At 37.3% G+C, this 25,855-nt stretch overlaps 1 protein-coding gene across 13 annotated transcripts in view; it reads left to right on the forward strand.

Moving 5' to 3' along the window:
• The window catches only part of MLLT10 (MLLT10 histone lysine methyltransferase DOT1L cofactor), a 234,980-nt gene that overhangs the window by 23,884 nt on the left and 185,241 nt on the right, over positions 1 to 25,855 (forward strand). For all 13 annotated transcript variants that reach the window (XR_006204580.1, XM_042945064.1, XM_042945063.1 and 10 more), the window contains one exon: positions 16,787 to 16,841. Coding sequence is in view for 11 of the 13 variants with exons in the window: in XM_042945064.1 (XP_042800998.1) it covers positions 16,787 to 16,841 (55 nt within the window). In the remaining 2 variants the exon portion in view is untranslated. The remainder of the gene's footprint in view (positions 1 to 16,786; positions 16,842 to 25,855) is intronic.

Here is a 25,855-nt window from a genome sequence, read left to right on the forward strand (position 1 = left end):
TTTTAAATTTGATTTCTTTACCTCTCTAGTCATTGGCATAATTTAAGCTTTAATTTTTTTTTTTGTCTAGAGAATTGCAATAGCTTGAATTAACTTAGGTTTTGGTAAGGTGATACATTGACATGGTTCAAAAATATAAAAAGATAAATAGTGGGGGCACTTGGTTGTGTCAGTCCATGGAACATGCGACTCTTGATCTCTTGATCTCTTGAGCTGAAGTTGGATGCTCAACCAACTGAGCCACCCAGGCACCCCTCCTGTAGTGTATCTTAACTGTTGGTGGAGGGAAACTTTTTTTCCCTTGTCCATAGTATTTTTACTATAAGTATTGTATTTCTCACTGACCCCTTTTTAAAATAATTTTTTAAAATGCTTATTTTTTGGGGGGGGGAGAGAGAGAGCACTCGTACACGCGTGCACGCGCAACTTGGGGAGGGACAGAGAGAGAGGGAGACGCAGAATCTGAAGCAGGCTCTAGGCTCTGAGCTGTCAGCACAGAACCTGATGCCGGGCTTGAACTCATGGACGCCAACCAAGATCATGACCTGAGCTGAAGTCAGACACTTAACTGACTGAGCCACTCAGGTGCCCATCTTTTGGCACTTTTATGTAGTTTTCAGCCTACAAGTCCTATACACATTTTGTGGATTTATACCTAAGTATTTAATTTTTGGGGAAGCAGTTAGAAGTAGTATTGAATGCTTAATTTTGGTGTCATGGCATGGTAGTAACAATTGATCTTTACCTTAGATTTTGCAACCTTGTACAGGAGTTTTATTATAGATTCCTTGGGATTTTCTTTGTAGGGTTATTATTATTTCTTCCTTCTCAATTTGTACGCCTTTAGTGAAATTTCTGGCTAGAAATCTCAGCATGGTTTGGATTTAAGATTTAAGACCTTTGGGGAAAGGATTGATTCCATGGTGAAAACCACTAAGTAGGCTTTTTTGTAGATGATGAAAACCACTGTAGGGTTTTTGTAGATGTCTGTATGAAGTTGAGGAAGTTACCTGCGTTGTATTCCTATTTTTCTTATGTATGTGTGTATGTATTTATTTAAAACTTTTTAATCTTTATTTTTGAGGGAGAGAGAGACAGAGCACGAGCAAGGGAGGAACAGAGAGAGAGGGAGACACAGAATCTGAAGCAGGCTCCAGGCTCTGAGCTGTCAGCACAGAGCCTGACGCAGGGTTTGAACTCACTAACCATGAGCTTATGACCTGAGCCCAACCCACTGAGCCACCCAGGCGCCCCATTCTTATGTATTTATTTTAAAAAGTCACGGATGGGTGTTGAATTTTGTTAGGTGCTTTTTCTGGCATTAATAGATGTACTTTTTTTTTTTTTAAACCTGTTAATATGGTAGATTACGTTCATTGATTTTGAATATTTAACTTAAGTGGAGTAAGCCCCACTCGATATGGCACATAACTCTTTTTATGTGTTACAGGATTCTATTTATATTTTGTTAAGGATTTTTGCATCTCTCTAGTCATGAGAGATACTGGTCTATAGTTTTTCTTTTCATGTTCTATATGGTTTTGGTATTGGAGTAATACTAGCTTTGTAGAATGAGTTGGGAGAAATGCTGCTTTTTCTGTTTCCTGGAAGAGATTGTATAGAATTGGTGTTAATTCTTTAGATGGTTGGTACAGTTGTCCACTGAAACTACCTGGACCTTCATATTTCTTTTTTGGTAGTTTTTAAGGTACAAATTAAAATTTAAAAATAGTGACAGGGCTAGGGTTTCTGGCTGGCTCATTTGGAAGAGCATATGACTCTTGATTTTGGGGTCATGAGTTCAAGCCCCATATTGGGTGTAGAGATTACTAAAAACCAAAAAAACCCCACAAAAAACCCCAAAAAACTTAAAATAGTTACAGGGTTATTCACATTACCAGTTTCATAATTGGTGAGTCAGAGTAGTTTGTGTTTTTCAAGGAAGGGATCCATCTTATCTAAGTTGTCAGTTATGCGTGTGAAGTTGTTCATGGTATTCCCCGATTATCTTTTTGTTGTCTGCAGGTTCTGTGCTGATATCCCGGTTTCATTTCTGATACTGATTTGTCTTCTTTCCTTTTCTTTGTCAGCGTTGCTAGAGGTTTATCAATTTTATTGATCTTTTCAGAGAAGCAGCTCCTTCCTTGTTTTGTTGATTTTTCTTTTTTTCTTTTTTTTCTAGTTTAAATTTTACTGACTTCTACTCTTTATTTTTAATTGCTGTCTGCTTGCTTTGGGTTTATTTTGTTCTTTTTTTAGTTTTCTGTGGTAGAAGCTTCGATTATTGATTTGAGACTCTGACTTTTCTGTGCATGGTTATAAATTTCCCTTTTATTACTGGTTTAGTATGTCCCACAGGTTTTAGGATTTTCACTGAGTTTTTTTTTTCATTTTCTTCACAACTTCCTCTTTCAATATTGTGTCACTTTCTTGCCTCTGTGGTTTCTTTTGTTATTAATTTATTTAAAACATTTTTAATGTTTATTTTTGAGAGAGAGAGAGCACGTGAGCGCTCGCACAAGTAGGGGAGGGGCAGAGACAGAGGGAAACACAGAATGCAAAGCAGGCTCTAGGGTCTGAGCTGTCAGCACTGAGCCTGATGTGGGGCTCAAATCCACGAACCGTGAGATCACGACCTGAGACAAAGTCAGATGCTTAACCTGAGCCACCCAGGCACCCCAGGCCTCTGATTTCTGATGAGAAATTTGCTCCCAAGTTAATTTTATTGTATAAAGAAAGTGTTTTTCTCTGACTTCTTTTCAAGATATCTTCCTTGTTTTTAGATTTTAGAAGTTTAATCAGGATGTGTTAAGGGGTAGTTGCCTTTTGAATTATCCCTTTTGAGATTTGCTCAGCTTCTTGATTCTGTAGTTTTATATCTTACCAAAACGGAACATTTTCAGCCATTCTTTTTTTTTAATGTTTTATTTATTTTTGAGAGAAAGAGCTTGAGTGGGGGGGAAGGGCAAAGAGAGAGGGGGACAGAGGATCTGAAGCAGGCTCTGAGATGACAGCAGAGAGCCCGGTGTGGGGTTTGAACTCATGAACTATGAGATCGTGACCTAAGCCAAAGTCATATGCTCAGCCACCTGTGTGCCCCCAGTCATTCTTTGTTTGAGTACTTTTTCTTTTTTCTGCTTTTAAAAAAATTTTTAATGTTTATTTTTGGGAGAGAGATGGGGGGGCAGAGAAAGAGGGAGACACAGAATCCGAAGCAGGCTCCAGGCTCTGAGCTGTCAGCACAGAGCTCGACCTGGGGCTCAAACCCATGAACTGTGAGATCATGACCTGAGCCAAAGTTGGATGCTCAACTGACTGAGTCACCCAACTGATTGAGTACTTTTGTAGTCCCGCTTTATATCTCCTTTTCTTCTTGAGACTGATGACATAAATGTTAAGAATTTTTGTTATGGTCCCAGAGGTCTTTGAGGATCTGTTCATTTTTATTTCTTCACACTCTTCCCTGTTGTTTATTTTGAATAATTTTGATTGTTATATCATCTAGCTCATGGATTCTTTTACTCTCTTTCCTTGATTCTGCTATTGAAGTCACATACTGAGCTTTTAATTTTGTTTATTGTACTTTTCAGTTCTAAAATTTTCCATTTGGTTCTTTATATTTTAGATTTTTGCTGAGGCTTTTTATATTTCATTTCTGTGTTTGTAATTGCTCATGGAATCATTTATTTATATTTTTTAAGTTTATATATTAGAGAATGCAAGCAGGGAAGGGGAAGAGGGAGGGGGAGAGAGAATCCCAAGCAGGCTCCGCATTGTCAGTGTAGGGCCTGATGTGAGGCTTGACCCAAGATCCGTGAGATCATGACCTGAGCCAAGATCAAGAGTCAGATGCTTAACTGACTGAGCCATCTAGGTGCCCCTGGAATCATTTTTTAAAAAAAGATTTAATTTAATCTCTACACCCAGTGTGGGGCTTGAATTTATAATCCTGAGATCAAGAGTTGTATGCTGTACCGGCTGAGCCAGCCAGGCATTCCTCATTTAGTCATTTTTATTATGGGTGCTTTAAAATCTTCATCAGGGGGCACCTGGGTGGCTCAGTTGGTTAAGCGTCCGACTTTGGCTCAGGTCATGATCTCATGATTTGTGGGTTCAAGCCCCACGTTGGGCTCTGTGCTGACAGCTCAGAGTCTGGAGCCTGCTTTGGATTCTGTATGTCCCTCTCTCTCTGCCTCTCCCCTGCTTGCACTCTGTCTTTTTCTCTTTCGCTTTCAAAAATAAATAAACGTTAAAAAAATTTTTTTTTTGTTTTTAAATCTTTATCAGAAGATTCTAACATCCTGGAGTGCCTGAGCGGCTCAGTTGGTTGAGTATCCATCCATCTTCGGCTCAGGTCATGATCTCATGGTTGGTGAGTTTGAGCCCCACATTGGGCTCACTGCTGCCAGTGCAGAGCCTGCTTCAGATCCTCTGTCCCTCTCTTCTCTTTGACCCACCCCTACTCATGCTGTCTCTCTTAAGAAGAATTAAAAAAAAGGATAATTGTAACCTCTGTCAGATGTTAAAATTACAAATATCTACGTGTTGACATCTGTTGATTGTCTTTTTCATTCAATTTGAGATCTTCTGGTTTTTGTTACGACAAATGATTTTATTTATTTTGAGAGAGAGAGAGAGAGCGCGAGCATGGGAGGGGCAGAGAGAGAGGGAGAGAGAATCCCAAGTTGACTCTACACTGCCAGCATGGAGCCTGATGTGGGGCTCAAACCCACAAACCATGAGATCGTGACCTCAGCTGAAATCAAGAGTTGGATCCTTAACCAACTGAGCCACCCAGGTGCCCCTATGACAAATGATTGAAACCTGAACATTTTTGTGTTATGTTATGGGACTTTGCATCTTACACAAACCTGTTTTAGCTGGCTTTTTCTGACACTTGTCTGATTTGAGGAGTTGTGGTTGGCATCTCCTTATGCCAGATATGGGATGAAGTTCACATTCCCTCTTGGGCCTTTGTTGACATTTGAGGGAGGCTGCTTGTTAATGCTAAGCAGAGGTGCGTATGATGGTGCTCTACCTGATCGCCACAATGGATATGGCTTCATTTACCACTGTGTGTTGGTGAAACTCCTAACTCCTTGCTAGATGTTCTGACACCACCCCAGGGACAGGATTAGGTTCCTTGTTACTGCCAGATGGAGGTGAAAGTCCAGGCTTCCCTTGTTGTCTCCATTGACACAGTGGGGGGACATGCTCATTACCAGCCAGTGAGGTTGAGAATTCTGGTTCCCTGTTTGTTCTGCTCTTACACTACCCCAGGGGTAGTCTTGGAATGACTCATAATCTCACAAGAGTGGATGTCTAGGTTCCTTGCTTGACCATTGCAGGAGTGGGTAGGATCAGCTTTTTCTGTGGTGATGTGCTGGAGTAGAGCAGCACTGTCTAAAAGTTTTCTTTTCCTAGCTAATATGAGCCCTTCCTGGTTGTTTGTCTAGCAAGAGAGAGGAGTCCTTTCATTTGAGCTTTTTTTGGGGGTGGGGGGGGGTCTGTTCTGTGCTTGTCGGTGCTTCTGGGTTGCTGACTTCTTCCAATCAAAGAGTGGGATATATTAGGCAAAAAGAAAACCTGTGGAACCTCAGTGCCATGTTATTCCTTGAGTCCTGTGGTTTCTAGCTAATTTGCCTTCTTAACATTTTTCAGAATGTATTTGTTTGATTTATAGTGTCTACAGTTTTTGTTTGTATTGCCTAAGAGGGAAAAGTACATCTCCATCATCCAGTAAATGGAGGAAGTGTAGCCTTTGATTTCAATGAGTTGGCTCTGTTGTTTTTGATTTATATTTCATTGATTTCTGCTCTGATCCTTATTTCTTCTTTTTTGTCCTTTAATTTCTTGAGGTACAAGGTGAAGTCATTGATTTGAGATTTCTAACAGGTATTTAGTGCTGTAACTTTTCCCCTCAATTATTGCTTTAACTGCCTTACACAGATTTTGGTAAGTTTTGTTTTCATTTTCATTCATTTAAAAATAGATTCAATTTTCTCTTTTGGTTTCTTTTTTGACTTACTCATCAGAGAAAATTCTTTGTATTACTTGAAACCTTTAAAATTTATCAGTAGTTGTTTCATGGCCTGAATATAGATCTGTCTTGGTGAATCTTCCATATGTCCTTGAATATTTTGCTAGTTTGTGTAGAGTATCCTGTCGATGTCACTTAATGTCAGTTTGTTTGATGGTGTTCTTCTGGTTGATAATGTTGTTCAAAGTTACTATATTCTTACTGATTTTCTGTTTACTGGTTCTATCAATTGAGAGAGGTTTGTTGAAATCTCCATATATAATTGTGGATTTTCCCATTTCTTTTTGTAGTTCTGTTATTATTACATCATGTAGTTGGAAGCTGTTACTAGATGAATAAATGTTTAGGATTTTGATATTGTCTTAATGAGTTAAAGCCTTTATCTTTGTAAAATGATCCTCTTTTTTCCTGATACTGTTGATTTTTTTATGTCTTTTTATGGAAGTGTAATTAACATAGTGTTACATTAGTTTCAGGGGTACAATGTTATTCAACAATTCTATACATTTCTTAGTGCTCATCAACATAATCATTAATCTAATCACCTTTATTATTGTTCTTCTTGTCTATTTTACCCACTTACACTTTACTGTTTTCCATTTTACTCCCCATTCCCCACCTTCCCTTCTGGCAGCCCCCAGTTCTTTGTATTTATGGGTCTGTTTCTGTTTTGTTTGTTCACTTATTTTCTTTTTTAGATTCCACACATAAGCTAAATCATATGGAATTTGTCTTTCCCTGGCTGACTTATTTTAGCATTATACTCTCTAGATTCATTCATGTTGTTGCAAATGGAAAGATTTTATTCTTTTTTTTTTTAATGGCTGAGTAATACTCCATTACCTACACATACATGCACACCTTCTTTATTCATCTATCCATAGACACTTTGGTTGCTTCCATATGTTGGCTATTGTAAATAATACTGCAGTAAACATAGAAGTACGTGTATCTTTTTGAATTAGTATTTTTGTTTTATTTGGGTAAATATTCAAGTGGAATTACTGGATTATATGATACTTCTAATTTTTTGAGGGATCACTATACTATTTTACATAATGGCTGCATCCGTTGCGTTTCCACCAACAGTGCATGAGGGTTTCTTTTTCTGTATGTCTCCTTTGGAGAAATGTACATTCAGGGCTTTTGCCCATTTTTTAATCAGATTTTTTTGTGTGTGTGTGTTGAGTTGTGTAAGTTCTTTGTATTTTATTTTATTTTATTTTTATTTTTTAACATTTATTTATTTTTGAGACAGAGAGAGAGAGAGCATGAACAGGGGAGGGGCAGAGAGAGAGGGAGACACAGAATCTGAAACGGGCTCCAGGCTCTGAGCTGTCAGTACAGAGCCCGACGCGGGGCTCAAACTCACGGACCGCGAGATCATGACCTGAGTCGAAGTCGGCCGCTCAACCGACTGAGCCACCCAGGCGCCCCTCTTTGTATATTTTGAATATTTACCCCTTATCAGATTTATCATGTACAAACATTGTCCCCGTTCAGTGGATTGCTTTTAGTTGAGGATATCCTTAGCTGTGCGAAAGCATTTTATTTTGATGTAGTCCCAAAGTTTATCCTTGCTTTTATTTATGTGCCTGAGGAGACATATCTAGAAAAATTTTTCTATGGCTGATGTCAAAGATATTACTGCCTATGTTTTCTTCTAAGAGTTTTCTGGTTTCAGGTCTTATATTTAGATTTTCAATCTATTTTGAGTTTTTTTGTGTGTGGGTGACTAAGAAAGTGGTCCAGTTTTGTTCTTTTATTTATTTATTTATTTTTTTAAAATGTGTGCTTACTTAGAGTGTGAGCAGGGGAGGGGCGGGGGCGGGGGGGGACACAGAATCTGAAGCAGGCTCCAGGCTCTGAGCTGTCAGCACAGAGCCCGACGTGGGGCTTGGACCCACAAACTGTGAGGTCATGACCTGAGCTGAAGTCGGACGCTTAACTGACTGAGCCACCCAGAGCCCCCTCTCTACTTTGTTGTTGATGTATAGAAATGCAACAGAGTTCTGTATATTACTCTATTATTCTTTTATCTTGTGATTTTACTGAATTCATTTACAGTATAATAAAATGGAGTCTCTAGAGTTTTGTATGTATAGTATCATGTCATCTGCAAACAGTGGCAGTTTTACTTCTTCCTTACCAGTTTGGATACTTTTCGTTTCTTTTTCTTGTCTGATTGCTGCAGCCAGGACTTTGGTACTGTGTTGAATAAAATGGTCAGAGTGAACATCCTTGTCTCCTCCCTGATCTTAACAGGAAAAGCTTTTTTTAAATTTGCACTGTTGACTATGATGTTGGCTGTGGGTTTTTCATATATGGCCTTTATTATGTTGAGAAATGTTCCTTCTATACCTACTTTGTTGAGGGTTTTTATCATGAATACATGTTGTACTTTGTCAAATGCCTTTTCTGCATCTATTGACATCATATCATTTTTATCCTTTCTCCTATTAATGTGATGTATCATGTTGATTCATTTGCAAATATTGAACTATAATTGTATCCTAGGAAAAAAAATCCCACTTGATTGTGGTGAATGATTCTTATTGATTATTGTGGGATTCCGTTGGTAATATTTTGTTGAGAATTTTTGCATCTATATTAGATAAGATTGTAGTTCTCTTTTCTTGTAGTGTCTTTATCTGGTTTTTGTATCAGGTTAATGCTGGCCTTGTAAAAGAAATTTCAAAGCTTTACTTCCTTTTTTTTTTTTTTTTTTTTTGGTAATAGTTTGAGAAGACTAGGTATTAACTCTTCTTTAAATGTTTGGTAGAATTCACCTTTGTTAAACCCACTATCTTTGTGAAATAAGCCTCCTTTTTCTGATAATATTGATTAAAAAATTTTTTTTAATGTTTATTTTATTTTTGAGAGAGAGACAGACCACGAGCAGGGGAGGGGCAGAGAGAGAGAGGGAGGCACAGAACCCGAAGCAGGCTCCAGGCTCTGAGCTGTCAGCACAGAGCCTGACGTGGGGCTCGAACCCATGAACCGTGAGATCATGACCTGAGTTGAAGTCAGATGCTCAGCTGACTGAGCCACCCAGGCATCCTGATAATATTGATTTTTAAATCTACTTTAAGTGATATTAATATAACCATTTTTACTTTTTTTGATACTCCATGATGTAATATGAACTGTTTCTCTGGCTGCTTTAAAGATACTTAAAAGTATATTATATATAAAGATTTTTGCCAATTGTAATTATATGTTTTAGTTTTCATTTCTTTCTTTCTTTGGATATATTGACACATGGTTTACATTTCATTATGTTTCCATTGCTTGGTGTTTAAAGAGTGCTTTTGTTCTGTGTGCTTATAATATCATTAAGAATGGCAAATTGTTGACATTTTTCCTGATTTTTTTCACCTGCATTATCTCCTTGTTAGTGGCTCCAAATTCAAGTATATTTGGCCTTTTGAAGTTATCTTACAGCTAACTTAAACTCTCTTCATTTATTTTTAAGTAAACTCTACTCTTGGGGCTCAAACTCACGACCCCAAGATCAAGTGTCATGTGCTCCATTTACTGAGCCAGCCAGGTGCCCCATACTCTGTTAATTTTTTAAATTAACTTTTTTTCTATGTGTTTCATTTTAGTTATTAGCTATTACTTGATTTCTTGTGCTGTAAATCTTATACAATATATTTTTCATCTTTTTTTTTTTTTCAGTATTATTTTTCATCTTAGACCTTGGTCATTTTCATCACTAGAAGTTCAAATTTTTAAAAACTCTTATTCATATTTCTACTTAACATGTTCAGTGTTTTTGCCAGCTTTTTGAACAGTGAGTGTATTCACTATAATTGTTTTATAAGATTTGTGTACTAAATTTGTTATGTGTCATTTCAAGATTGGTTTGACTGGTACTTGTTTCATTATTGGATGTAATTTGTTGCTTCTGTGTGTATGTCTTGTAAGTTTGTATTGATTTTTAATCATTGTGAATTTTATCTTGTTTTGTTCTCTATTTTAGTATGCCTAAAAATACTTTTTGTACTTTGTTCTGTGACATGGTTATTAGAAAAGTTTGTCCCTTTTGGGTCTTGGTTTTATGTTTTGTTTAGATAGACCAGAGCTCAGTTTAGTCTAAGGGTTAACTTTTCCCACTTTCGGAGGCATAATCCTTCTTAGTACTTTGATGCAGTATTAATTATTGGGTGTTTTATTCTGACTTTCCGAAACAAGCATTATTTGCATCCTTCTGTGAGTTCTGGTGCTGGGGTTATTTCTGATTCAACTGGTGGTTCTCTACTTGGCCTTGAATAGTTCTCTCACATGCAAGTACTGATTACTCAGTATTTTCTAGGACGGGCCTCCATAGATCTCTTCCTTTTTCTTTTTTTCTAGCTCTCTCCTCAGTGCCAGTATTCCTTTTGAGTTCTAACTGCCTTGGCTTTCTTGGACGCCCAACATTATTTCTTCAACTTGGGGAGACCACATGCCCTGCCTGGGTTCCTTCTGCCTGTTCATGGCCTGGAAACTCAAGGCAGTAGGCTGGGCAAATGTATGGCCTCTCTTGTTGTTTGTTTTTTGTTTCCCAGGATCACTGTCTTTCATTACTTTTCCAAAATCTTCAGTGCTGTTGTTTCATATACATTTTGTTAGGTTTTTGTTATCTTATGCAAAAGGTTGAAGTTGGTCCCTTTTACTCAGTCCCGACTAGAAGTGATATTATTATGGTTTTATTGTACATTTTCATAATGACTAGTGATGTTGAGCACATTTTAATTTGCTTGTTGACCATTTGTGTGTTTTCCCTTGTGAAGTGTTTGGTAAAATTCCCCCCCCCCCCCCCCTTAATTCTGTCTTTTTAAAGATCCTTACATGTCCTGGATACTAGTCTTTTGTTAGATAAATGTTTTTGTAAGTACTTTCTCCAAGTCTGTGTTTTTTTCCCTCCTTTCCTTTTCTTTTTTAATGTTTATTTATTTCTGAGACAGAGGGCATGAACAGGGGAGGGACAGAGAAAGGGGCAGACACAGAATCCAAAGCAAGCTCCAGGCTCCAAGCTGTCAGCACAGAACCCGATGCCGGGCTCTAACCCGTGAACCGTGAGATCATGACCTGAGCTGAAGTTGGACGCTCAACTGACTGAGCCAACCCAGGCACCCCATCTCATTTACTTAACTGTGCTTTTGACGAGCAGAAATATTTGTCTGATGAAGTCCGTCAGTTGTCTTCATTGTCTACTATGAGCTAAGACACTTTTGCCTAACCCTGAAATCATGAAGGTCATTTGCTTTGTTTCATCTAAAACTTTGTTTTTGTTAATTCATACTTAGGTCTGTAATGTATCTCAAGTTAAGTTTTGTAGGGTCTGTTGTTTGCATCTGGATAACCAGTTGTTTCTGCCCCATGTGTTGAAAAGAGTCCCCTTTCCTTACTGAACTGCTTTGGTGAAACAGCACTTGGCTGCATAAGTGGGCTATTGCAGGAGTCTTCATTCGGCTCCATTGATACATTTGTCTGTCTTTATATCATTGTAATACTAGTTTGATTATTTGTACTTTATAGTAAGTCTTGAAGTTAGATTTGCAAGTCCTTCAACCTTTTTCATCCTTATCAAGATTGCTTTGCATATTTTAAGTCTTAAGCACTTTATATAAATTACAATATTAGCTTTTCTGTTTCTTCCAAAAGGTTGATAGGGTTATGATTATCATTGCTTTCAATCTGTAGGTCAGTTTGAGGAGAACTGACATGTTAACATGTTGAGTCTTCCTATTAAAAAAAATATTTTTAATGTTTGTTTATTTTTGAGAGAGAGAGACAGAGCGTGAGTGGGAGAGTGGCAGAGTGGGGGGAGGGCAGAATCTGAAGCAGGCTTCAGGCGCTGAAGGTGTCAGCACAGAACCTGACACGGGGTTCGAACTCATGAACTGTGAGATCATGACCTGGGCTGAAGTTGGACACTTATCCCACTGAGTCACCTGGGTGCCACAAGTCTTCCTTTTAATTACAAGGTATATCTCCATTTATTTAGATCATCTTTGTTTTTTTTTTTTTCTTCCCTATTTTCAGTCTTTGGTCTTGCATGTCTTTTGTTTTACTTTTATTTATTAAAAAACATTTTTTTAAAGTTTATTTATTTATGTTTGAGAGGGAGAGAGACAGAGCATGAGCAGAAGGGCAGAGAGAGGGAGACCGAGAACTGAAGCAGGCTCCAGGCTCTGAGCTGTTAACTTAGAACCAGAAGAGGGGCTCAAACTCACCGCAAGATCATGACCTTAGCCGAAGTCGGTCGCTCAACCGACTGAGCCTCCCAGGCACCCCTGCATATAGATTAGAATTTTAATATATCAGTTTTGTAAAGCTATTCCTTTTAGCATTTATTTCTTTAGCAATTTCAATATCTTCTTTCCTTACCTTTTTATCGTGTATTTATATAGTGTACCACTTACAGTTAATACTATGTCACTTCTTGAATGTGTAGAAATCTTGCAACCATAGAGATTGTTTGATGTACCCTTTGTCTGCTGTCAGTTATGCTCTTGTTATATGTGTTAGATCTATACGTTATAACCTCCAGAAAACAGTATTATAATTTTTGCTTTCAATAATCATTTGTAGTTTTGAGAATTTAAGAACTAAAATTTTTTATATTCTCCAGATATTTACCATTTGTGGTCCTCTTCTTCACTTCCTAAAGATTTATATTTTCATCTAGTACCATTTGCTTTTATTATGAAGAACTTCTTCTATTAGCCTTTGTTGTAGTCCATGTCTCCTGGTGATGGATTCTGTTTACTGCCTTTTACGTGAAAATATCTGTTTCACCTTTGTTTTTGAAGGGTATATTAGTTGCATATAGAATTCTGGGTGGAACTACAGTTCTTTTTCTTGAAGCACTTTAAAGATTGTATTTTACTGTCTTTTGGCTTCCATACTTTATGATGAGAAATCAGCCATTTCTCTAATCACTGGTGGTTCCCCTGTATCTGATGTGTCATTTTCTCTTGGCTCCTTGAAGAGATTCTCCTGCGTTTGCTTTTCAGCAACCAGTTTGGCTATTTGGGATTCCCTGTGCTCTTTGAATCCATAAAGTTGTCTTTCTTCAAATCAAAATTTTCATCCACTAGTTTTCAGAACTCTTTTTGGTATTCTCATATTCTGTATTCTTACTCCCTACCCCTTCTCTTCCTCCTTTTCCAGACCATCAGTTATACATGTTCGATTTCTTGATACCATTCAGTCGGTCCCTGAAGCCTTGTTCATTTTTTCCCCACTACTTTCTCTCAGAGTAAAGATTTGAGTTAGTGTAGCTTCAAGCTCACTGACTCTATTTGTCATCTTGATTCTGTTAAATCTGTCCAGTAAATTTTTCACTTCACGAATTTTAGCTTTGGGTTTTAGAATTTTTATCGAATTCTTTTTTATAGTTTCTTGTTGGGATTTCTTATTTCACTTCATAGAGGTACATTTTTATTTGCCTCCTAGGACTCTAGTATAATCTCTATTTAAAGTCTTAATTCCAGTGTCTAGGTCATCTTAAGGTTGGTTGGCCTTTATTGATTGTCGTTTATCGTAAGTATGATTAACATTTTTCTGGTTCTTAATAGAATAGGTAATTTGGATTGTTTTCTAGACGTTGTGAATGTTGTATGTGGGAAGCCTTGATTCTGTTATATTCCTTTGAGGAAATTGTTACTGCTTTTATCAGGCAGTTGATTTGGTTGGATTCAGACTGCTTATTCTATATTTTGAGCAGTTGCTTAAATCTTCTTTTATTTCATTTTTCCTTAATTGGGTTCAAGCTTGTTCTGTGCATGTATGGTCCAAGGTTAGTGAGACAGATCCTGTATGTACAAATTTGCCTTCAGGCTAAAAGTAAGTCCTAAAAAATGGGAGACTTCTTGCTGGTTCCTTCCACGTTTTGACTTCTAGTGGGAAACCAGAATCTGGCTGTTTATCTGTATAGGAGTTTCTCTCTTATAACCTTACTTAGCTGTTTTGGAAGTACAAATGAATTTTATTACAGATTTAAAAATATTTGGTGTGTTTCAGTTCATTGCAGTTATTATCTTTTATTGGTCTTAAATGATTTCATCTTTGGCTGGCAGGAACCTCTTTAGGTTGGCTGATAAATCCTTTGGACATGACTACAGTAGTCTTTTATTGCTTCCTGGCTAGTTGATAGAACAAGTTACCTGGACTTACTTGACCTAGACCAAGAATTCTCTACATCTCTTAGGGGTCCTGGTTCCTTTGGGAAATGTTGTTTGGAGACCACAACCTTGGCGCTAGGTTGCTCATTTCTGTTGTAACCTTGAGCCTTTGTAAAACACAAGAGAATATAGATTATTTTGTTTTATTTTTTTAAAGTTAAAAAAAAAGTTTATTTTTGAGAGAGAGAGAGAGCATGAGCAGGGGAGGGGCAGAGAGAAAGGGAGACACAGAATTCAAAGCAGGCTTCAGGCTCTGAAGGTGTCAGCACAGAGCCTGACACGGGGCTTGAATTCATGAGCCATGAGATCATGACGTGAACTGAAGTCGGACACTTAACCGATTGAGCCACATCAGGTGCCCCAAGATAGGTTATTTTAGATTTGTTTTTTATCTTTTGCTTAAAAAAAAAAAAAAAAAAAAGAAATAGTGATGGTAAATGTTTTATCCTACAGATGCGTCTGTATGCCATAGTTATATCTTCTATATAATATGAGGAAGATCAAACTTAAAACCTTCTCTTTTATCATTTTATTTATTTTTATCTATTTATATTATTTTCATTTATTACCTTGTTGTTTTTGCAATATGATGGTAATCACAGTGTGGGCAAGCCAGTATGAGTGCAGTAGATTGTTACATAACCACAGCTTCCTGAAGGTCAGTATTTTTGTTGGCTGTACTTGATTTAGTGAAGTATAGTTGGTTTTATCCTTTGGCAGAAGAATCTAATATGAAGTAGTAAAAGTATTTGGAAATTGACATTTACATTCTGAAGATGGAAAATAGTTGCATCATTTTTTGCTATACTATATGATGTAGAAAAGAAAGAGCCACCTTGTGTAACTTGGCATTTGTTGGGGCCATTTCAGTTAAAGGTGTTTTTTCTTTTTCCTTCGTTTTCTTTTCTTTTTTTTTTTTTCCCTCTAAAATGTGAGGTCTTTAATGTGTGCTTGTTTGTTTGTTTTTGGTTTCCTTATAATGTCTGTTACCTTTCATAGGATTTACTTGCACTATTTTTAATTTTTAATTTTTAGTTTTTTCCCCTGCCTTGGCCCCCTACTTATACCTTTTTAACACTACTTCTCACTAAAATAAGAATGGATCTGTGGAATTGTAATAGTAACATGTGTGACTGCATCCTGCCCTATAAAACCTTCCACTTTGGATTGGTTGACTATAGGATCTGGAGTCCCTGTGGTCCAAGGTCCCTCATACCAGATCCTTTCTTCCTGGGTTTAGGGTACAGTCTTCTGACTATAACTTAACCTTCTTTTCTTTTCCTGAAAGTTTTTTCTTTAAAGTCTCCTATATTATTTTTATCTTTAGTAGGAAGATACAACATGTAGTAGTGTATTGCTACAAAAATTCCAATTATAAAAGAAATGAAGTATTTTGGAATAAAGAAATAAATTCACTCATAATCTTACCATCCTCACCATAGTCCTGTTAATATGTTTTGTATATTTTAGAGTTCATTTCTATGTATAAATATTTGTTAATGTACTATTACATTAGTTCTCAGTGTTATACAGTTTTCATACAATTTTTATAGTTATAATAAAAAGCCATATAAAGTATTTTTATATACATACATTTTCATGTCTTGAAATTAAAGTATATAAATGATATAAAAATGACACATAGTACTTAGTGCTATTTCTATCATATTTTTCCTTTGGCTCTCTAGAAATGAAGTAATTGAATTAGTAGTTTTCTGGAATCATGTTGCTATAAATTGCTTTCCAAAAGAATTGGATTATAGTGCTATCAACAGTATATGAAACAGTATTTGCCGCCCCCCCCGATTTTTTTTAATGTTTATTAATTTTTGAGAGAGAGAGAGAGTGAGTGTGTGTGAGCAGGTGAGGGTAGAGAGAGGGAGACACAGAACCCAAAGCAGTCTCCAGGTCCAAACTGTTAGCACAGAGCCCGATGCGGGGCTCGAACCCACAAACTGTGAGATCACGACCTGAGCAAAGTCGGGCGCTTTAACCAACTGAGCCACCCAGCTGCCCCTCATTTAAATCAAAATTCAAAGTTTTTGACTTTGGCTCTTTATTTTAGGAGAAACCAAACCTAACTGACTATGATAATACTAGATAATCCTAGACAGAAAGCAAAGGGATAGAGGCAAATGTTAAAAACTGTGCTTCAGCCCCTTCTTTGTATTTATTCATGTTACAAAAAATCATGGCAGGAATGTAATAGTTGAGTAATACTTGTGTAAAGTTGTTATCTGATGGTGTTCCTGGTTGGCTCAGTCAGAGCATGTGACTCTTTGATCTGTGGGTTGTGAGTTCACACCCCACATTGGGTGTAGCAATTACTTAAAACATATGTGTATATGTGTACGTATTTATATACGCACATATGTATATATGTGTATAAAATTATCTGGTGTTCTGAGGATGATCCCGTGTCGAGGAGAATTACTTTGTGAGGAATGTTCTGAAAAACTCTTAGTGGTAAGTAGTGCACATACTCCCACATTTTTAATAGTTTTGAAGTTATAGAGAATTTGTTATAGCTTGGTAATCTGAAAAATCTTTTTTTCTTTTTTTTACATAGAGATGTGAACTGTGTCCTCATAAGGATGGAGCTTTAAAAAGAACAGATAATGGGGGTAAGTACAGAGACTTTTTAAAAATTTTTTATTGAAAAGTGGAGTGGGGGGTATTTAAAAATATCTGGCAGTTCGTATTATAATATCAAATAAATGTTTACCACTCAAATAATTGTAATAGTAGTGTATGTAATTTATGGATTTTTCCCCCCCTACTTTGTGGGCAAACTTTTAAGCACTTTTCTTGTGCAGAATGGTCTACATACTTCTAATTAAAATCTTGATTTAAGAAAAAATGGGTACAGTTTCTTATATTAGAAATTATTTTTGAAAACATAAGCCACTTTTTTTTTGTTAGAGCTAAACTCTAGTGTTTTAGAATCTTTTTTTCCCTCTCTTTTGTGTATTGCTAGACAGATGATATTTCCAGTGAATTCTTTTTTTTTTTAATTTAAAAAATTTTTTTTGAGACAGAGAGAGCATGAACGGGGGAGGGTCAGAGAGAGGGAGACACAGAATCTGAAACAGGCTCCAGGCTCTGAGCGGTCAGCACAGAGCCTGACGCGGGGCTCGAATTCACGGACCATGAGATCATGACCTGAGCCGAAGTCGGACGCTCAACCGACAGAGCCACCCAGGCGCCCCTCCAGTGAATTCTTAATTTTAACACCCTGAGGAATTTTGTTGCTTGAATATAAAGAAATACTGACTTCTGTCTTTAAATTTTGGTGTGCTTTCCTGAGAACCCTTGTGTATTTCTCATTTATATCTCCATTTTTCATTACTTTCCTCTGAGAAATCCGTGTTTCTTTATAACTCAGTACCATTCTTAAATATGTAAACATGAATGTCTTAAACTGTGCATACTATGAAAACTAACCGATAAAGAAACTTTTAAAAGCACAGGTTATAACTACTGTTAGTACACTTCCATTTTGGGCAGCCAATTCTAAAGCATTTTGGGATAGAGTAATGATGTTAGTAAATGAAAGGGAAAAAGTAAAATGCTTTTGCCTGGCTCTACATAAATTTATTTGTATACAAACTTAATGGTTAGACTGTTACACAGTCATGTACAAAATTTAAAAAATGTTAGAAACCTTTTCTCCTATCCTTGTTCACCATTTGCCTAGTTTCTCAACAACTTTCCTGCTTTGATATAGTTGCTGTTATTACTTCTCTACATATCCTTCTAGGTTTTTTATTTTTGCATATAGAAATAAATGTGAATTAACAAATATTTTCTTCTCTAATTTTTAAGTATCTTAATTTTTCCAGTGAACAAATTTATCTATTCATGGTTTAAAGCTTTCTTTTTTTGTGTGATCAGTCACCTGTTGATAGACTTTCTGATCTTCTGCTTTTATGACTTGTATACATGTCATTTTGCATATATGCGCTTATGTCTGTAGGATTATTAATTCCCAGGGGTGGAACTGTTGGGTGAAAGGCATTTTGCAGTTAATTTGGTAGATATTCCCAAATTATTCTCCCTAGTGGTTGTGCCAATTTGTTTCCAGCAGCAGTGAATGAAAAACTTGTGTTCTTCATATCCTTTGGTAATCCAGTAGGTGAAAATTGGTATCTCAGAGCATTTATTTTACATTTCTCTTATTATGAGTAAAGCTGAGCATCTTACATTTTTAAAAGCAATTTGCATTTTTCTCTTTGTGGTCTGTTAATATGATTTTTCTCTTTGGTTGTTGATCATTTTCTTTTTGATTTGTTGGAGCTTTCATAGGAGCCCCTCATTCCTTAGGCTTTTGTGATATGAGTTGAACCAGGTTTTCCCAGTTGTTCAGTCTTCTGGGGCTTTTTACCATGCAGAAATTCTTGATTTTTATTTAGGTTTATTTTTTAATCTTGTCTTTCATGGCTTCTGTATTTTGAACCATTAGTTAGAAAGGCTTTCCATACTCCAGAGTTAGTAAAGGAATTCTTTCACATTTTCCTCTAGTATTTTTATGGTTTCTTTTTTTTTTACAGTTTAATCTTTGATACATTTGGAATGTATCCAGGTAATACAATGTGAGGTATGGATCCAACTTTATTTTTTCCTAGATGCTAAAATGCTTCCATTTGTCCCATCACCATTTATTAAACTGTTCATCTTTTCTTCACTGATTTGAAATGCCATCTTTGTTAGAGTCTAAATTTGATGTGTATTTAAAACATTCTGACTAAATTATGTTCCAAAATTGATTTGTAAATTATTTTGGAACCTGGAATGCATTTTCCTATAGAAATGCTAATTATATTTCTAGAGTAGTTAACAAAACCCCACAATGTACCTGATGGTACAGTATTGATAATAACTGTTCTTTAATATCCAATACCCTTTTTTTCATGCTGGAAAGTATGTTATACGTTTTTAGTTTAGGTTTTCCTTTCTGGCAATCAGGATGAGGAGTTTCTCAATGCAGCTTTTAATTTTCTCAATCTCAGCTGCTGTATGTAGTTCTCAGTTGTTAAAGGTAAGTAAATACTTAAGCTTAACATAGGTTAGTATGTGAAAAGTGGGGTTGGGGTATTACAGGCAGAAGGAGAAGCAAATGATAAAGACACAGATATACAGAATTGGAAACAATTGGGAATTAGACTAAGGTTTGAATGGCAGGCCTTCTGAGAGGTGAAACCGATAATACACACAAAGTTGTCATTCCTTCCCCTCCTCTGCTCCTGTCCTTCCCCTCCCCTGCTCCTGTCCTTCCCCTCCCCTGCTCCTGTCCTTCCCTTCTCCTCCCTTCCCTACCCCCCCCCCACCCCCCCCCAACGCTCCTTCCCCACATCCTTTTCTGTCCTAAGAACTCCATCCTGTTGATTGTGGGGAGCCACTGAAGCTGAGGAGTAACAGATTTCTATTTTAGAAGGATCACTCTCTGATGGCATTGTGGTGAATAGATTGGAAGGATATGACACTACACCAGCTATAAAAAAGAATAGTGGAGCTGAATTATAAGTGCATTTAACATACTTGAAATCAACTATATATCCTGGGGGATGGGGAGAGATAGATATAGGCAAATAAATAAATTGTAGAGGTAATTCAGTTTGCCATTTTACCCAGTGAGCATACACTCTAGGCAAACGTTAATGGGACTCCCTGTGAATGACTGTAAGGCTTTCCCAACCATCATTGACAAAGATATGAAATATATTATTGAGGGGTCAGGCAAGAGGTGGTGATGTTACTTCTCGTTTATTTTTTTAATTAAGAAAAATTTTAATTCTAGTTAACCGACAGTGTTAACTAGACAGACAGTGTTATATTAGTTCCAAGAGTAGGAGATAGTGATTCAGCAATTCTGTATATTGCTGCATGCTCATCAAGAGTATTACACATTTTTGTTTGGTTTGGTTTTTGAGAGAGAGCCTGAGTGGGGGAAGGGCAGAGGGAGAGAGAGAGAATCTTAGGCAGGTGCCATGCCCAGGCTTGATCTCATGTGATCATGACCCAAGCCAAACTTAAGAGTCAGGTGCGTAATTGACTGAGCCACCCAGGCAGCCTGATAAGTGTTAATACTCTTCTTCCCCTTCACCTATTTCATACCCCCCCCCCCCCCCCCCCCCCCCGCCTCCCACCACACCTCCTCTCAGGTAACCATTAGTTTGTTCTCTATAGTTAAGAGTACTTTTTTTTTTTTTTTGGTTTGTCTCTTTTTTTTTGGTTTGTTCATTTCTTAAATTCCACATATGAGTGAAATAATACGGTATTTGTCTTTCTCTGACTTTTTTCACTTAGCATTATAACTCTGGATTCATCTGTGTTGTTGCAAATGACAAGCTTTCGTTCCTTTTAATAGCTGAATAATAGTCCATTATATGTATATACTATGTCTTTTTTAAAGTTTAAGTTTATTTACTTTGCAGCAATCTCTGCACCCAGCGTGAGTCTTGAACTCACAACCCTGAGATGAGGAGTTGCATGCTCTTCTGACTGAGCCAGCCAGGCACTCCCACATCTTCTTAGCCATTCATCTGTCAGTGGACATTTGGGCAGCTGCCATAATTTGGCTATTGTAAATAATGCAGCAATAAACATAGGAGTGAATATATCTTTTCAAACCAGAGTGTTTTTGGTATTCTTTGGGTAAATACCTAGGAGTGTGATTGCTGGATCATATGGCAATTTTATTTCTAATTTTTGAGGAACCTCCATACTGTTTTCCATAGTGGCTGCACAATTTTGCATTTTCACTAATTGTGCACGAGGGTTCCTTTTTCCTCACATCCTCACCAACACTTGTTTGTTGTGTTTTTTATTTTAGCCATTATGACAGGTGTGGGGTGATAGTTCATTGTGCTTTTGATTTGCATTTCTCTGATGATGAGTGATGTTGAGCATCTTTTCATGTGTCTGTGGGTCATCTAGATGTCTTCTTTGGAGGAATGTCTATGTCCTCTGCCCATTTTTAATTGGATTATTTATTACTTGAATTGTTGAAGAAATTTCAAAATGAATTGAGGGTCATTGGTAGACACTATGTGACAGAAAGATGAGAAGAACTTACAGAATCTTGATATTTATATATATTCAAAATGATATACAGTGTAATGCATTTTCTGTTGGATTTTAAGGGATTTTTCAAGGATAGTTTTTTTAAAATTGTTTTTCATGTTTATTTTTGAGAGACAGAGTGCAAGTGGTGGAGGGGCAGAGAGAGAGGGAGACGCAGAATCTGAAGCAGGCTCCAGGCTCTGAGTGGTCAGCACAGAGTTTGACACAGGGCTCGAACTCAAAAACCACGAGATCAGGACCTGAGCTGAAGTTGGGCCTTTAGCTGACTGAGCCACCCAGGTGCCCAAGGATAGTTTTGATTATGCTTATTTTTTGCTTTAGAATCTGAACCTTGCAAAGATGAGACTCTGCTTTATTGCAGTCTAAGGGAGAGATTGATGAGGGACTGGTTGAAGATAGTAGTAGGAGGGTAAAAATGAAGGAATGGACATCAGAGGTATTAAGTGGTAAAAGTTTACAGGTATATTGAAAAAATTATATGTCTATTTCATTATGGGAAATTTTGAGCCTACAAAAAAGTAGGGAGAATCCCCAGGGACCAACCTTTAACAGTGATCAAGTCATGGCCAGTCTTGTTTCATTTATACCTTTCCATACCCCATTCTTACGATTATTTTGAATTTTGTGAGCATCACTGACACGCATGGATATTTAAAAAATACACAATATATTATGACACATAAAAAATTGACAAGAATTTCTTAAAGCCATCAACCGTTCAGTCTTTGTTTGAAGTTTCCTGATTGTCTCCTAAATGTTTTTCTTTTTCTGTTTTTATCTTTTTCTTAATTTTTTTATTGTTTATGTATTTGTTTTGAGAGAGAGAGAGAATGTGCATGCATGCCAGCATAGGGGAGGGGGAGAGAGGGAGAGACAGGATCCCAAGTAGGCTCCGTGCTGTCAGTGCCGAGCCCAGTGTGGGCCTTGGTCTCATGAACTGTGACATCATGACCTGACCCGAAATCAAGAGTCTGACGCTTAACCCACTGGGCCACTTGGTACCCCTAAATGTTATCTTTTTATGTTTGAATGAGTCAGTATCCAAATAAGGTCCATAAGCTGGATCTATAAGGTGCCTACGTTGCAATTGCTTAAAATATCTCTTAGGTCTCTTTGTAATCCTCCCCCTTGATTTCCTTGTTGGTTTACTTGTGGAAAATGTGGGACATTTGCCCTGCAGGGTTTCTCACAGTAGATGTTGTTGATGGCATCTCAGATGGTGTGTGTGTGAACACGTTGCTTTGTTCCATGTATTTTCTGTACATGAGTAGTTAGGCTTGATCGTTCAGTTTATTGTGGGGGCAGCTAAAAATACTTCATGGTGTTGTATACTTCTTCATGAAGCATATGATACTTCCTTTTTTCTTTTTTGTGGTATCAGCAGCTGTTGACCAGTATCTAGACCATTATTTTATTGAATAGAGGTTGAATAAATTGTGATATTCTATCATGCATTAGGATTACTTTTTTTATTCCCACCACTCCATCCTGTCTAGCAGGATTACTTCTATAAAGAAAACCTATTTCTTATCAATTATTTCATTATCCTGAAATACAGTTTGTGAAGGAAGGACAAGATCTTTTATTCTTTTTTCTTAAAATTGAGGTAAAATTCCTGTAGAATAAAATTTACCATCCTAAGATATACAGTTCAGTGGTATTTAGTACTTTGACAGTATTGGTCAACTGCTACCCCTGTTAATTTCCAAAACTAACTAACTTACTTACTTTCTTTCTTTCTTTTTTAATATTTTTCTAATGTTTTATTTGTTTTTGAGAGAGAATGATGAGAGAGAGAGAACATGAGCAGGGGAGGGGCAGAGAGAGAGTGGGTCAGAGGATCCAAAGTGGGCTCTGTGCTGAGAGCGGAGAGCCCAACATGGGGCTCGAAGTCATGAACCATGAGATCATGACCCGAGCCAAAGTCAGATGCTTAACCAACTGAGCCACCCAGGTGCCCCCAAAACATTTTTTTGAAAAGTGGATTTATTTTGAGAGAGTGCATTCGTGCGTGGAGGAGGGGCAGAGAGAGAGAGGGAGAGAGAGAATCCCAGCCAGGCTCCACACCATCAGTGCAGAGCCAGAGGGGGCTCAATCCCACAAACTGCAAGATCATGACCTGAGTTGAAATCAAGAGTTGGATGCTCAGCTGACTGAGCCACCCGGGTGCCCCTAATTGCCCTTATTTCCAAAACATTTTTATTACCCTAAAAGAAAATACACTTTCATAAGCAGAAACTGTGCATTCTACCTTCTTCCCCTGGCCCCTGGCAACCATCAGTCTGCTTTTTGTCTCTATGGGTTTACTTATTCTGTATATTTTACTTAAGTATAATAATCACACAGCATATGACCTTTTGAGTCTGGCTTCTTTCTCGGCATAATGTTTTCAAGGTCATCACTGTTGCAGCCTGTATTAGTACTTCAGTCCCGTTTATGGCTGAATAGTATTTGTGTGTGTGTGTGTGTGTGTGTGTGTGTGTGTGTGTGAGAGAGAGAGAGAGAGAGAGAGAGAGAGAGAGAGAGAGGAGAGCGAGAGTGTGTGTGCACATGCATACGAGAGGGATTACATTATGTTGGATGTTTGCATTGTTTCTACCTTTTGACTGTTTTGAATAGTGCTACTGTGAACATTGTTGTAGAAGAACCTATTTTATCTGTTTTTAGATTTGAGGAGTATATACTAGGAGTGGCATTGATGGGTCGTACAGTGATTCTGTGTTTAACTTTTTGAGGAACCACCAAACTGTTCTTCATAGTGGCTGCACCATTTTTACAGTCCTCCAAGCAAAGTATGAGAGATCCAATTCCTTTTCATTCTCACCACCACTTAACTTTTTTCTGAATTTTTAAATTATAGCCATCCTAGTGAGTTTGAAGTGGTACCTCATTGTTGTTTTAATTTCTGTTTCCCTAATAAGTGATGTTGAGCATTTTTTTCATGAGCCTTTTGGCCATATGTGAATCTTCTTTGGAGAGAAGTCTATTCCTTTCCTTCCCTCCCCTCCCCTCCCCTCCCCTCCCCTCCCCTCCCCTCCCCTCCCTTTAATATTTATTTGGGGGAAAGTGCAAGTGGGGAAGGGGCAAAGATAGGGGGACACAGGATCTGAAGCAGGCTCTGCGCTGACAGGCTGACAGCAGTGAGCCCAATGTGGGGCTTGAACTCATGAACCTCAAGATCATGACCTGAGCCAAAGTCAGACATTCAACCGACTGAGCCACCCAGCTGTCCCTCTTTTAGTTTTAATGTTTATTTATTTTTGAGAGAGAGACAGAGTACGAGCAGGGGAAGTGCAGAGAGAGAGAGAGAGAGACAGACAGACAGACAGACAGACAGAATTCGAAGCACGCTCTCAGTTCTGAGCTCTCAGCCCAGAGCCTGACATGGAGCTCAACCCACAAATTGTGAGATCATGACCTGAGCCGAAGTCAGACGCTTAACTGACTGAGCCACCCATGCACCCCTATTTATATTCTTTTCTATTTTGTAATTGGGTTGTCTGTCTTTTTGTTGTTGAGCTGTAAGACTTCTTTATGTATTCTGGATCCCTATCAGATACATGATTTGCAGATCTTTTCTCCCACTCTGTATGTTGTCTTCTCATGTTCTTGATAATGTCCTTTGATTCACAGTAGTCTTTAATTTGATTAGTATCAGTTTATTTAATTTTTCTTTGTTGCTCATGCTTTTGGTGTCATATCTAAGAATCCATTGCTATCCAAGGTCAGTAAGATTTATACCTATGTTTCTTTCTAAGACTTCTCTTTTTAGAACTTTTTTAGTTGTTGATCCATTTTGAGTTAAATCCAACTTTTTTTTTTTTTTTTGCATATGGATATCCAGATGTCCCAGCACCATTCGTTGGAGAGATTCTTCTTTCCCCATTGACTGGTCTTGGTACCCTTGTTGAAAATCAGTTGGCTGTAGATACATGGATTTATTTCTGGACTCTACTATTCCATTGGTCTTTATGTCTGTTGTAATGCCAATACAAACTTTTGAAAGGCCATAGCTTTGATAATAAGTTTTGTAATTGGGAACTGTGAATGTTTCAATTTTATTTTTCTCTTTCAGTATTGCTTTGACTGTTCAGGTTCTAGTCCATGTGATTTTTGAGGATTGCAAAAAAGATCTGTGGAATTTTGATAAGGGGTTGTGCTGAATCTGTAGATTGCTTTGGGTAAAGTTATTATCTTAATGGTGTTAAGTTTTTTATTGTATGAATGTGGGGTGTCTTTCCATTTATTTATGTCTTTAATTTCTTTCAGCCTTGCTCTATAGTTTTCAGTGGGGAAGTCTTTCACATCCTTTGTTTAAGTATTTTATTCTTTTAGATACAAAAGGATTTTTTCTTTAATGTTCTGTTTGGGTTGTTCATTGTTCACATGTAGAAATAAAGCTGATATCTTGTGGTTCTTACACCTTGCAGCTTTACTGAATTTGTTCTAATGTTTTTTGTGTGTTCTTTAGGGTTTTTTCTAAGTAAGATGATGTGAATACTGATAGTTTTACTTAATCTTTTCCAATTGGGATGTTTTTTATGTTTTTTATTTT

Source organism: Panthera leo, chromosome B4 (assembly GCF_018350215.1).
Source record: "Panthera leo isolate Ple1 chromosome B4, P.leo_Ple1_pat1.1, whole genome shotgun sequence".
Classification (NCBI taxonomy): domain Eukaryota; kingdom Metazoa; phylum Chordata; class Mammalia; order Carnivora; family Felidae; genus Panthera; species Panthera leo.